General features: G+C 39.5%; 1 protein-coding gene across 1 annotated transcript; it reads left to right on the forward strand.

Annotated features, from left to right (window-relative positions):
* Positions 1-6,075: 6,075 nt before the first annotated feature.
* On the forward strand, positions 6,076-6,504 carry LOC309655339 (uncharacterized protein; the record flags this gene model as incomplete). Its single annotated transcript, XM_082450447.1, has 1 exon — positions 6,076-6,504. A coding segment is annotated over one exon (429 nt), but the record flags the coding sequence as incomplete, so codon positions are not given.
* Positions 6,505-13,863: the final 7,359 nt, after the last annotated feature.

The raw sequence follows: 13,863 nt of genomic DNA on the forward strand, positions 1-13,863 counted from the left end.
TTCTGAAAACATGGGTAGTACAAATAATGGGAAGTTTAAAGTGTCCTTACCAGGCAAAGCGCTGCCTGCTCTCCATGTGCACAACATGCTCTTCTTACTGTGAAACTCAACAACCTCAGGGTCTTATTATATATTTTCACCTCTGAAGTTACTTTCTTGATTGATTTGAACCCACCTTTGAGGTCCACTGGGGTTTCCAATGTTTATCTAGATTTACAAAATGACTGTTGCTATGCAGCTTGTTTTCTACGTGCTTAGCTTAGTGGTCCAGTAAGCCGTGAATAGGGATGTGTTCTTTAAGCATATCTCTTCTTGTGGTCCTAGATGTAAAGAAGTCCAAGATGCCAGAACTGCAGAAGAAAAAGATCCCCAGATTACTGCCCAAAGCTCATCAGAATATTACATGAGTGAGAAATCAACACTGATATTTGGGAGTTGTCTCTACTTTAGTTAGTGTTATTTGACCTGACAGAGAATTTAGTTCTGTGAGGTGTGATGCTCCTGTAGAAATCTTAAAATTAGGGCATTGGCTTAAGAGTCTGGAGGTATTTGGCAAGGAATCTGATATTAGAAGCCATCAATGTGGTGATACATTTTATTCAATGGCAAAATGTTTGCAGTAATGGTTGTCCATGGTATCCTGAGAGGCAGACTAAATGTTGGTCACTTGTTGACTTGACCAGGGTATTTCAATAGACATATGTTCAGGAAAAACTTTCTAGTTGGCAGGTCGGAAATTGAAAAAAATGAAAAGGAAAAAATACAGCCCAGATATTCAAAACCTTGTTGAATTAGGAAACGCAACACTTGTAAGCCCTAAAGAGTAAGAGATGAGATTAGAAGTGTTTTTTTTAAAATAATTAATTATTAATTAATTAATTAATTAATTTTTGGCTCTGTTGGGTCTTCATTTCTGTGCGAGGGCTTTCTCTAGTTGCGGCAAGCAGGGACCACTCTTCATCGCGGTGCGCGGGCCTTTCCCTCTCGTGGACTCTCTTGTTGCCAGAGCACAGGCTCCAGTCGCGCAGGCTCAGTAGTGGTGGTTCTCGGGCCTAGGTGCTCCACGGCATGTGGGATCATCCCAAACCAGGTCTCAAACCCGTGTCCCCTGCATTAGCAGGCAGATTCTCAACCACTGCACCACCGGGGAAGCCCTAGAAGTGGTTTTGAACTTGAAGCCCAATTTCAGTTGACTGTAACAATAGAGAAATGTTACAAAAGTTGTAGTCTTTCCACCTGTGTGCCAGGGAGCCTCATGGTAATTGTATTATGTTCAGGGATCAAGGCAGCAATTTAATCAGGCCAGAAAATTGTTTCCAGAAAAGGACCTGAGTGAGGTCTCTAGCACATAGTAATGATTGGAGGAACGAATTATGTCAGGTGCCTACTAAGTGTTTGAGGGAATTGACAACTAAATAAACTATATGCCAAAACGAAAAAGACTGATTTTTCAAGAATTGTAATGACTTTCCAGCCCTCCTTTCCCCACTTTCAACCCTACCTACTTCAGATGTGGTCAGTACAGGTGATTAAAAGTGAATATCCCCTATGAGGTGGATACAGGGCCCCAGAGAATAATGGATAAGGGAAGCTCTCTCAGAGAATAGTATCAGAGCCTAAGAGAGGCAAGGAGGAGAAGGAACACAGAGCTCCTCAAACGTTGTTACTCTTTTGTATGATGGTTATTCTTTCATCTTTCCCCTCCAGTTTTATTGAGGTATAATTGATTAAATTGTACACATTACTGTGTATAATGTGGCGGTTTGACATATGTGTACTTTGTGTAGTGATTTACACCATAGGTTACATAATACATTAATTACTTCAACAGTAGCCATTTAACTGTGTGTATGGCTGAGTGTTTGCGTGTGTGTGTGTGTGTGTGTGCATTTGGGTTTGGTGAGAATGCTTAAGGTCTACTTTCTCAGCAAGTTTCAAGTACACAACACAGTGTTAATATCAAGACTCACCATGCTGTACCTCAGACTCCCAGAGCTTATTCATCGTATGACTACAGACTTGTACCCTTTGCCCAACATCTCCATTTTTCCCACATCCCCCAGGCCCTGCTGAACACCATTCTACTATCTGTTTCTGTGACATCTGTGACTTTGGCAATATAATCCTAAATAAACATTGGCTCAAAGAAGAAATAACAAATACATATAAAATACTTTGTGATGAATGAAAATGAAAAGAAAACATAGAAGAACTTTAAGGATAAATGTAACGCAGTGCATAGAGAGCAACTTACGGCTGGAGGCATGTGTTTTACAGAAGATAAAAGATCTCAAATCAGTAACCTGAGAGACATGTATGCATGTGTGTGGGTTTATGAAAATTGAAAACTCCTAACACTAAAAACAGCAAAATATAAGCAGTGATTATTTTTGGCCGTTTAATAAACATGCTTATTTTTGAACAGCTTTATGTTTTCCCCATTATATTATATGAGGTAATATTTTTATAACAATTTATCATAATATTTAAAAAATATGTAGTAGTGACTGAAGATGTGGCTGAGATGGAGGGAAAGTTTATGTCCTGAACTTCTGGCGCATGCCCAGCTGGTGACTCTTTCACAGGTTTCAGGTGTCTCCTCTTTCTCTTCCTCTCCTCCTCATTGTCCTCTTCTTCCTCCTCTCCCATTATAAAACCACATTCCTGAAAATCTTCCTGATTATTTGGCCAAGACAAATTACTAGGCCACTTCTTTCTCCTGACTGCAGGAAGAATTATGAAAGATATTAAAGGAGTGTTACTAAATGCATGGGCAACATTTCAAAGTACTAAATCGAACAGTTAAGGAGTATATATTGGGCAGCGAAGGTAATATGGCTGGTGGAGGTTTCCGGAGAGTTGAAGAAGAAGACAGAGAATAAACGGTGAAAATTTTTTTTCTATTACTGTCTTCAAAGCCAGAAAGCATGTTTGGAAAGAGCAGAAGAAAGCAAGTATATCAGGTGAGCCCTAAGTCCATATTTCATCTAGATTTCAGACCTTAGTGCTCTGATCTTCTCTCCCCTCCCAACCCCACTCTCAATCACTTATATGTGATGCTGTGGGTTTTAAATGGTATCTTATATCTATTTTTGGTTTCACACAATTGAAATCTGGTATTTACTTATGGAATACAACAGTTTTATTTCCTGATAAAGGAATTTTAAGCACACGAGGGCAGTCTAGGGAAGTGTTCTCCTCAGGTGAGGTAGGATATCCTGATTCCATTAAACATGTTTTCCCACATTCTACAGTAACATTCAGTGAGAGTTACTAGTTTATTCCTAAGCGAGACACGGCTCTACACCAGCCATGGCCCATCACGAGAAGCTTCAGTGCCCAAGGGGACAGCATAGAAAAGAGTAGTGTTCAGGCCCAGAATAGAAGAGAGGAACTGTAGAAGAAATGTTGACAGCTAAATCTCTGAAAAGGCAGAAAGGAAATCTTTGGAGATCATGCTAGGACACTGTTTCCCGAACTTCAGTTATTCGCTAAAACCTCATTATATTTGTCATAATTCCACACCACATGTATTACATAACATTAATAATTTTTAATTTAACTTCACTTTATAATAACTTTAAACATTTTTAATTTAGTTGGCCATAGTTAATCATGTACATGATATGGCAGATGAAATATTTAAATTATATATTAAAGCATATATGTACATATATACATATAGAAATATGTTACAGAACGAGAGGGACAGAGGGAGAGAGAGAGAGAGAGGGAGAAAGAGGGAGAGAGAGAGAGAGAGACAGATATTACAAAGTTTGGCAAACTCAAAATCCGCAGAGCTGAAACGCTGCTGGAAGTCGATCCGACAGGGGAATTATCTTTTACCTGGGTGAAGGTCAGCCTTGTTCTATTCAGGCCATCAGTGGATTGGATGAGGACTTCCCACCTTATAGAGTGCAACTGCCTTTACTCAGGTCACTGGTTTAAAAAGTACTCTCATCCAAAAGAATCTGTACAGGAGCACCCAGAATAATGTTTGGCCAGATAACCATGGGCCCTGTGCCACTGAAGCTGACCCATAAATTCACCATCAAAACTTCCTTCCAGCACAGTAACAAATTGTATGAAGAAAATAGAGCAGGAAATAGGTTTATTTGACATACGTTCCACTGTGACCAAAATGGAAAATGTAAAAACTAAGTTAAAATTATAATAAAATTATTATTAATGATTGAAAAATTGTATATGAATGGCAATGAACTTCAGGGACTGCATTTTTAATAAAGTGATTTCAACTTCCTCTTAAATTTATCCCTAGATTTGCTGTGAAACAACATGTGTTTAAATAATTCATAAATATTAAATACATATAAAATTAGTTATTTGAATGGCATTGCATATTGGGATTCCCAATAATTTCAAAGGGACAGGAAGCCAGAAAATTTGAACAATCCTCTGGGCTTTCTTCAAGGTGAAGCAATCCAAAGAGGTTAGTTGGGAGAAATTAGGCAGGAGCAGGTGGTATATCACATTTGGGCGGTATGAGCAAAATGCTTGATTTCTGTTGAAAATCTAGAGTCTGAGCTGCCAGCTCCTCTTAGTTATGGTAGCTCATGCTATGCTCTTAGTGAACTCCTTTTGGCCTGAAGTAAAACAGTTCTATAAAGGTCCCAGGAATCTGACTGCTGGATGTTCGTTATTTGAGGGAGCAAAGCAGTGAAAGGAGGACCCTAGAGGTCACCACTTTACTGAACGTGTCTAAGTGTCATGATGGGAAGTCATCTGAGATGATCTGCTAACTTCCCTCAGTCCATTTTAGAAGAAGAGAAGAGACTTTGCTTGGCAAGCCATGAATAAATGGGAAATGCATTGTAAGAAAATCTTGAGGTAAAGACAAAGGTGTCACTACGTAGCCAGACCCTTTTGAATCCAGTATGGGCATCAAAATGGTCACCAGATCAAGTGCAGCTAGGAAGGCAATTTTAGAAGTCAAGGAAGGCAAAAGATAGAAAAGGGTCGTCTTCCCCAATCAAGAAAGGGGAATTTTGATTACAAGTCAGAGAACCTCCCAAATCCCCCCACTGCCATAAACCACGGAAACGGAGAGCTAAGGCAGGGCCTCTGTGCGTCATGAGAACGTAATCCATTGAGGAGGTCCTGGAGCAGGACATTTCTTGTTTCCAGAGTCCTTGCCAAGCCATTTATAGATGGATTTGCATTTTGGTTGGGAAATGATTGGACCGGGCCAGTTTTGGCAGCTCCCCTTCCTCCTAGGTGGGACAGCAAGCCCCAATGAATAGGTCCTCTGCTGCATCACAGCCATCCTCCTGCTACTGTAGTCCCAATTGAATTTGGAGAACGTGGTGAGTAGGATTCTTTAGTTCAAATTTGTTCTTCAGCTTCTGAATGTAGCATTTATCCTGGAGACAGCAAATTTGATGGGTCCAAAGTTACCATCATGGGTTTAATGCTACTTATTTGATGGGAACTTGCAATTTGGGCACAAAGTTATATTGTATTTATGAGATTTCTGATACCTTGTTTGAATTCTTGTATTGAAGAAGAAATTGATAGGAAATTTTGACATGAAAGATAAAGAATACAGTATTTTCCCTTTCTTATGCCTTTTTGGTGTCCCTCTGCTGTGATGTTAGAGGCATTTATCTTAGAAGGTGTGAGGTCCTTACATTCTTCCTGATTGTCCTTTGCTCTGTATATGTCATTCTGTTGGTACCTCATGAGAGAAGATGATGATAGCAATTGCTTGTGAGCTTGCCCAGGATTTTAGAGCTTGTGTTGGCCTTTTTTGAACATGTTGTTTTCATAAAAAAGAAAAAGAAATAAAAGTAAAAACACCTGCTTGTTTCTTTCAAATAAAGATATTTTCTTTGGAAAAGTTGTGTGAGAAAAGAAAAGTTTTTCTCTGGGGTGATGTATCGATTTGCTAAAGAGCGAGAGAGAAGTCAGAAATTCATTGAAAGGTATTAAAGATATTAAAGCCCATGCTTAGAGATTGCCGAGATAGTATCTGTTGTTATTACACAAGCTTTTCCGCTCTTCTCTGTAAGAATTCCTTCTTGTGAACACGGTCATATACTTTCTTTCAGATATTAAGACTCCAGAAAGAGGTCTTCTGAACAGCAGCAGTGCAAGCAGCCTTGCCAGCCACCTCCAGTGTGCCCACCTAAGTGCCCTGATCCTTGCTCACCTCCCAAGTGTCCAGAACCTTGCCCACGTATAAAGGGCCCTGAGCCATGCCCACCTCAGCAGTGCCAGCAGAAATGCCCTCCTGTGCCACCTCCCCAACAATGCCAGCAGAAGTGCCCACCCAAGAACAAGGAACAGCTTCAGCGTTTATATGGATCAGGAAAGGATAAGGACAATTGGCTCACCGAGTTCCACAGCTCTACCTTCATCTTCTCTTTAAAGCCTATCATGGATACAGAAGAAGCTTCTCCACCCTTCAGCCTGCAGTATGCGTGCGGTGATTCCTGTCCGTCAGAGGTTTCCTATCTGAGGCTGCGTTATACCGCTTCCCTCTGAGACGTACCCGAGAAAGCATCACAGAGCCTCAGAAGGAAGAGCAGCAGCTCTCCTCCTGGGCGCCCTCTGAGGAATCTGTTGATGTCTTCTGTGTCTGACTGTCACCTGGACAGGGGTTCCTACCAGCTGAGCATTTGTTCCTTATCCTCCACGTCTTGAATAAAATACAATTCTTTTGTTTGATGGTAAAAATATATTCTTTCTTTTACAACCTGCTTTTTGCTATACCATATCATAATTTTGATTGATTTCTGTCCTTCTTTGACCCCACGTTTCAGGCTCTCACAATAAGTTTCATCTGAATTTTGAGTCCTAACGATGATTATTTCTGTATAATTTCAAATCCAGGTTATTTTTTTTTTTTTTACTTCTTGGTTGATTGATTTGAGGAACAAATTATGTAACTCCTCAGGATTTGAATCCCTTATTAAAATGTAGGGAAAATCACATTTAGAGTGCCCACTTTCTTATGCTTAGAAATTAAATGAATCTGTGTAATTCAGTTAGCACAATGATGGACACATAATTAGCATTTTGTGAGGTGGCCCATCATCACTGTCTGCTTCATCATCACCATCACCACCATCACCACCATCACCACCACCGCCATGTTTGCTCCAGCAGGAAAGTGGCTCAGACATACCTAGTACAGAAAACAGGGAGATTCTTAAACTCTATTACCCTTTCATATTCTGTGTTCATTTTCTTTTCCAATTTAACTGTATTTTTAAAAAACATCTTTATTGGAATATAATTGTTCTACTATGGTGTGCTAACTTCTGCTTTATAACAAAGTGAATCAGCCATACATATACATATATCCCTATATCTGCTCCCTTTTGCATCTCCCTTCCTATCCCATACCTCTATGTGGTCACAAAGCACCGAGCTGATCTCCTTGTGCTATGTGGATGCTTCCCACTAGCTATTGATTTTACATTTGGTAGAGTATATATGTCCATGACACTCTCTCACTTCGTCCCAGCTTACCTTTCTCCCTTCCCTTGTCCTCAAGTCCATTCACTATGCCTGTGTCCTTCCCCTAGGTTCTTTACAATTTTTTTTTACATGCCATATATATATTATCATACGATATTTGTTTCTCTCTTTCTGACTTCCTTCACTCTGTATGACAGACCTCAGCTCCATCCACCTAATTACAAAAAACTCAATATCTTTTCCTTTTATGACTGAGTAATATTCCATTGTATATATGCACCACATTTTCTTTATCCATTCATCTGTCGATAGACACTTAGGTTGCTTCCATGTCCTGGCTATTGTAAATAGAGCTGCGATGAAGATTGTGGTACATGACTATTTTTGAATTATGGATTTGTCAGGGTATATGCCGAGTAGTGGGATTGCTGGCCCATATGGTAGCTCTATTTTTAGTATTTAAAGAACCTGTACACTGTTCTCCATAGTGGCTGTATCAATTTACATTTCCACCAAGAGTGCAACAGAGTTCCCTTTTCTCCACACCCTCTTCAGCATTTGTTATTTGTAGATTTTTGATGATGGTCATACTGACCAGTGTGAAGTGATACCTCAGTATAGTTTTGATTTGCATTTCTCTAATGATTAGTGATGTTGAGCAGGCTTTTATGTGTTTGATTTCAATCTGTATATCTTTTTTTTGAGAAATGTCTATTTAAGTCTTCGGTCCATTTTTGGATTGGTTTGTTTGTTTTTTTGATAATGAGCTGCATGTGCTGCTTGTAAACTTTGGAGACTAATCTGCTGTCAGTTGCTTCGTTTACAAATATTTCCTCCCATTCTGAGGGTTGTCTTTTCGTCTTGTTTACGGTTTGTTTGTTGTGCAAAAGCTTTTAAGTTTCATTTGGTCCCATTTGTTTATTTTTGTTTTTATTTCCATTTCCCCAGGAGGTGGGCCAAAAAGGATCTTGCTGTGATTCTTTACATAGAGTGTACTGCCATTGTTTTCCTCTAAGAGTTTGATAGTGTCTGGCCTTACATGGAGGTCTTTAATCCATTTTGAGTTTATTTTTGTTTATGGTGTTAGGGAGTGTTGTAATTTCACTCTTTTACATGTAGCTGTCCAGTTTTCCGAGCACCACTTATTGAAGAGGCTGTCTTTTCTCCATTGTATATTCTTGCCTCCTTTATCAAAAATAAGGTGACCATATGTATGTGGGTTTATCTCTGGACTTTCTATCCTGTTCCATTGATCTATATTTCTCTTTTTGTTCCAGTACCATACTGTCTTGATTACTGTAGCTTTGTATTATAGTCTGAAGTCCAGGAGTCTGATTCCTTCAGTTCCATTTTTCTTTCTCAAGTTTGCTTTTGCTATTTGGGGTCTTTTTTGTTTCCATAGAAATTGTGAAATTTTTTGTTCTAGTTCTGTGAAAAGTGGCATTGGTACTTAGACCAGTGTTGCATTGGATCTGTAGATTGCTTTGGGTAGTGTAGTGATTTTCACAATGTTGAATTTTTAAAAATATGAAAATACTAATCACTAAATGCATTGACATGAAAATGTACAAAATTGGACAGTTAGGAGTACATGTTGGGGAGCAAAGGGTACTATGGCAGGTTGAGGGGACTGGAGGGTTGAAGGAGAAGACAGAAAATGAGCATGAAAATACATTTTTAAAATTATTGTCTTTTAAAGACCTAAAACACATGTGGAAAGAGTAGAAGAAAGAAAAGAGACCAGCCCTAAGTTTGTAATTCACCTAGATTTCAGACCTTTAGTGCTCTGATCCTCTCTCCCCTCCCCAAACCTACTCTCAGTCACTTATACGTGATGGCTTGAGTCTTAAATGGTATCTTCCATTTCTTTCTGGTTTCACACAATTTAAATCTGATATTGATTGTTGGAATAAAAAGTATTTATTTTCCTGATAAAGGAATTTTAAGCATATGACAGCAGTCTAGGGGAGTGTTGGGGTCAGGTGATATGGGACATCCTGATTCTATTAAAAATGTGTTACCACGTTCTACAGTAACATAAAGCCAGTGTTGAAAACTTTTCCTAAATGAGACAGGGCTGCTCACCAGCCATGACCCATAAAGAAAAGATTCAGTGCCCAAGGGGACAGAAGATAGTTCAGGTCCTGGACTGAAAAGGCAGAAATGAAATCTTTTGCCAGAGTCGGAGAACATACTAGGGCATTGTTTCTTGAACTTCAGTTATTCCCTAAAGGCTCATTATATTTGTTATAATTACACATCACAAGTAGCATATAATATTGATAATTTTTACTTTAAATTCACTTTAAACTAACTTTATGAATTTCTAATTTAATTGGCCATAGGGAATCAAGTGCATGAAATGGCAGAAGAAATATTCAATTTACATATATGTATGAATATATGCATATATATATGAATAGAGAGAGAGACACACACACACACAGCAAGAGAGAGAGAGAGAGAAGAGACAGAGAACGAGCCAAATATAGAGAGAGAGATTAGGAAGGCTGGAAAGGCCAAAATATGCAGGGCCAACCCTAGCTGGAAGGCCATCAGGCAGGGGAATTGTCTCTTACCTGGATGGGGGAGGGGTCCGGCTTTTGTTCTATTCAACAGACTCTATGAGGCCTACCCACTTACAGAGGGCAAAGTTCTTTACTCAGGGCACTGATTTAAATACCACTCTCATCCAAAAGCATCCTTAGAGAAAAAGCCCGAAAAAAGACTGACCAAATATTTGAGCAACCTGTTCCAGTCAAGTGGACCCATAAAAAATATCAAAAATTCCTTCCAGCACATGGACAAACTGTATAAAGGAAGTAGAGCAGGAAATAGGTTAATTTCACGTTTATTCCACTGTGATCAATATGGAAGAATCTACAGATAGCTTAAAGTTATAGTAAAATTATTATTAATGATTAAGAAGTAGTGTATGAATGGCAATTAACATCAACGACCGAATTATTAATAAAGTGATTTCAACTATCTCTTGAATTTACCCCTAGATTTGATGTGAATCAATGTGCTTAAATAATTCATAAATAATAAATAGATTTAAAACTCGTTATTTGAATGGCATTGCCTATTAGATAGGGTTTTCCAATGATTTCAAAGAGACAGGAAGCCAGAAAATTTAAACACTCGTCTGAGCTTTCTTCAAAAGTTGAAGAATCCAAAGAGGTCCTTTGGGGGAAATTAGGTAAGAGCAGGTGGGATGTCACGTTTGGGAGGTATGTGTAAAAGGCTTGGTTTCTATTGTAAGTCTAGGTTCTGATCTGCCAGCTGATTGGAATTATGGTAGGTGATGCTACGCTCCTAGTGAATTCCTTGTGGCCGGAAGTGAAACAGATTTATAAAGTTCATAGGAATCTGACTGTTGGATGTTCTTAATCTGAAGGAACAAAGCAGTGAAAGGAGGGCCCCAGAGGTCACCACTTTACTAAACGTATCTAAGTATCATGATGGGAAGTCATCTGAGATCATCTGCAAACACCTCTCAGTCCATTTTAGAAGAGGAGAAGAGATTTCACTTAGCAAGCTGTGGATCAAGGCGAAATGTATTGTAAGAAGGACTTGAGGTAAAGGGAAAGGTGTCACCAGGTAGCCAGGCCATTTTCAAACCAGTATGTACAACAAAATGGCCACCAGATCAAGTGCAACTAGGCAGGCAGTTTTAGAAGTCAAAGAAGGTGAAAGATAGAAAAGGGTCATCTTCCGCAATCAAGAAAGGGAACACTTGCCTACAAGTTAGAGAACCCCTGAAATTCTCCCACTGCCATAAACCACTGAAACGGAGAGCTAAGGCAGGGCCTCTGTGAGTCATGAGAACATAATCTAGTGAGGAGATCCTGGCGCAGGACATTTCCTGTTTTCAGAGTCCCTGCTAAGCCAGTTATGGATAGATTTGCATTTGGGTTGGGAAATGACTGCACGAGGCTAGTTTGGACAGCTCCGCTTCCCCTTGGGTGGGGCAGCAAGCCCCAATAAAAAGGTCCTCTGCTGCACGACAGCTATCCTCCTGCTACTCGAGTTCCGATTGACTTTGGAGAACCTGGTGAGTCTGATTCTTCAGTTCAAATTTGTTCTCGGGCCCCGAATGTTGAGTTTATGCTGGAGACAGCAAATTTGATGGGTCAAAAGTTATGATCATGGGTATAATGCTACTTAGTGGATGGGAACTTGGAATATGGGCACAATGTTATATTGTATTTACTAGATTTCTGATACCTAGTTTGAATTCCTCTATTGAAAAAGAAATTAATAGGAAATTTTGACATGAAGGGATAAAGAGCAAAGGGTTTACCTTTTTCTATACCTTTTTCTTGGACCTCCGCTGTGATTTCAGAGACATTTATCTTAGAAGGTGTGAGGCTCTTACATTCATCCTGATTGCCCTTTGCTCTGTACAAAGTCATCCTGTCGGGTCCTCATGAGAGAAAATGGTGATAGGAATTGCTTGTGAGCTTGCCCAGAATTTTTGAACTTTTGATAGCCTTTTAAAAATATGTTGTTTTCGTAAAAAAAAAGAAAGAGAAATAAAACTGAAACCATCGCTTGTTTCTTCAAAACAAAGATATTTTCTTTGGAAAAGTTGTATGAGAAAAGAAAGTTTTCTCTGGGCTGATGAATAGATTTGCTAAAGAACGAGAGAGATGTCAGAAATTCATTAAAAGGTATTAAAGAGATTAAAACACATGCTTAGAGATTGGAGAGATACTGTCCGTTTGTGTTACACAAGCTTTTGCTCTTCTCTATGTAGGGATTCCTTACTGTGAACACGGTCATATACTTTCTTTCAGATATTAAGACTGCAGAAAGATGTCTTCTCAAGAGCAGCAGTGCAAGCAGAAGTGCAAGACACCTCCACTGTGCGTAACTAAGTGCCCTGATCCTTGCTCACCTAAGAAGGATTCAGACCCTTGCCCACCTAAGCCGTGCCAGCAGAAATGCCCTCCTGGGACAGCTATCCAGCAATGCCAGCAGAAGTGCCCACCCAAGGACAAGTAACAGCTTCAGCTTTTATCTGCATCTGGAAAGGATAAGGGCAATCGGCTCACCTAGTTCCATAGCTCCACCTTCATCTTGTCTTCAAAGCCTATCATGGATACAGAAGAAGCTTCTCCACCCTTCAGCCTGCAGTATGAGTGTGGTGATTCCTGACGGTCAGAGGTTTCCTATCTGAGTCTGCTATGCCGCTTCCCTCTGGAGGTACCTGAGAAAGCACCACAGAGCCTCAGGAGGAAAAGCAGCAGCTCTCCTCCTGGGGGCCCTCTGAGGATTCTCTCGCTGTCTTCTGTGTCTGTCTGTCACCTGGACAGCGGTTTCTACCAGTTGAGCAACTGTTACTTATCCTCCATATCCTGAATAAAATACATTTCTTCTTGTGATGGTAAAAGTATTTTCATTCTTTTAAAACCTGCTTTTAGCAATATTATATCATAATTTTGGTTGATTTCTATCCTTCTTCGATTTCAATTTTCAGGCTCTCACAGTCAGTGTTATCTGAATTTAGAGTTATATCGATGATTGTTTGTATATAATTTCAAATCCAGGTTATTTTCTTAATTATTGCTTGATTGATTTGAGGAACAAACTGTTTAACTCCTCAGAAGTTCAATCCCTCTACTAAAATGTGGGGAAAACCACATTTACAGTGCCTACTTGCTTAGGCATAAAATTTACATGAATGTGTGTAATTCAGTTGCCACAATGCCCGGCACATAATTGGCATTTGAGAGGTGGCCGATCATCATTGTCTCTGTCATCATCACCGTCACCACCATCACTACCACCACCATGTTTGCTCCGGCAGGAAAGAGGCTCAGACATACCTAGTACAGCACAGAAAGAGATTCTTAAACTATATTACACTTTCATATTCTGTGTTCCTTTTCTTTTCCAACTTAACTGTATTTATAATCTGATATGACACATTAAATGCTTTGGGAAATATTGGGATATTGTGCATAAAATTATAGTAGTTCTGAAAACATGGGTAGTACAAATAATGGGAAGTTTAAAGTGTCCTTACCAGGCAAAGCGCTGCCTGCTCTCCATGTGCACAACATGCTCTTCTTACTGTGAAACTCAACAACCTCAGGGTCTTATTATATATTTTCGCCTCTGAAGTTACTTTCTTGATTGATTTGACCCCACCTTTGAGGTCCACTGGGGTTTCCAATGTTTATCTAGATTTACAAAATGACTTTGCTATGCAGCTTGTTTTCTAAGTGCTTAGCTTAGTGGTCCAGTAAGCCGTGAATAGGGATGTGTTCTTTAAGCATATCTCTTCTTGTGGTCCTAGATGTAAAGGAGTCCAAGATGCCAGAACTGCAGAAGAAAAAGATCCCCAGATTACTGCCCAAAGCTCATCAGAGTATTACATGAGTGAGAAATCAACACTGATATTTGGGAGTT

The sequence above is a fragment of the Balaenoptera physalus genome (assembly GCF_965194825.1).
Source record: "Balaenoptera physalus genome assembly, chromosome: 1".
NCBI lineage: Eukaryota > Metazoa > Chordata > Mammalia > Artiodactyla > Balaenopteridae > Balaenoptera > Balaenoptera physalus.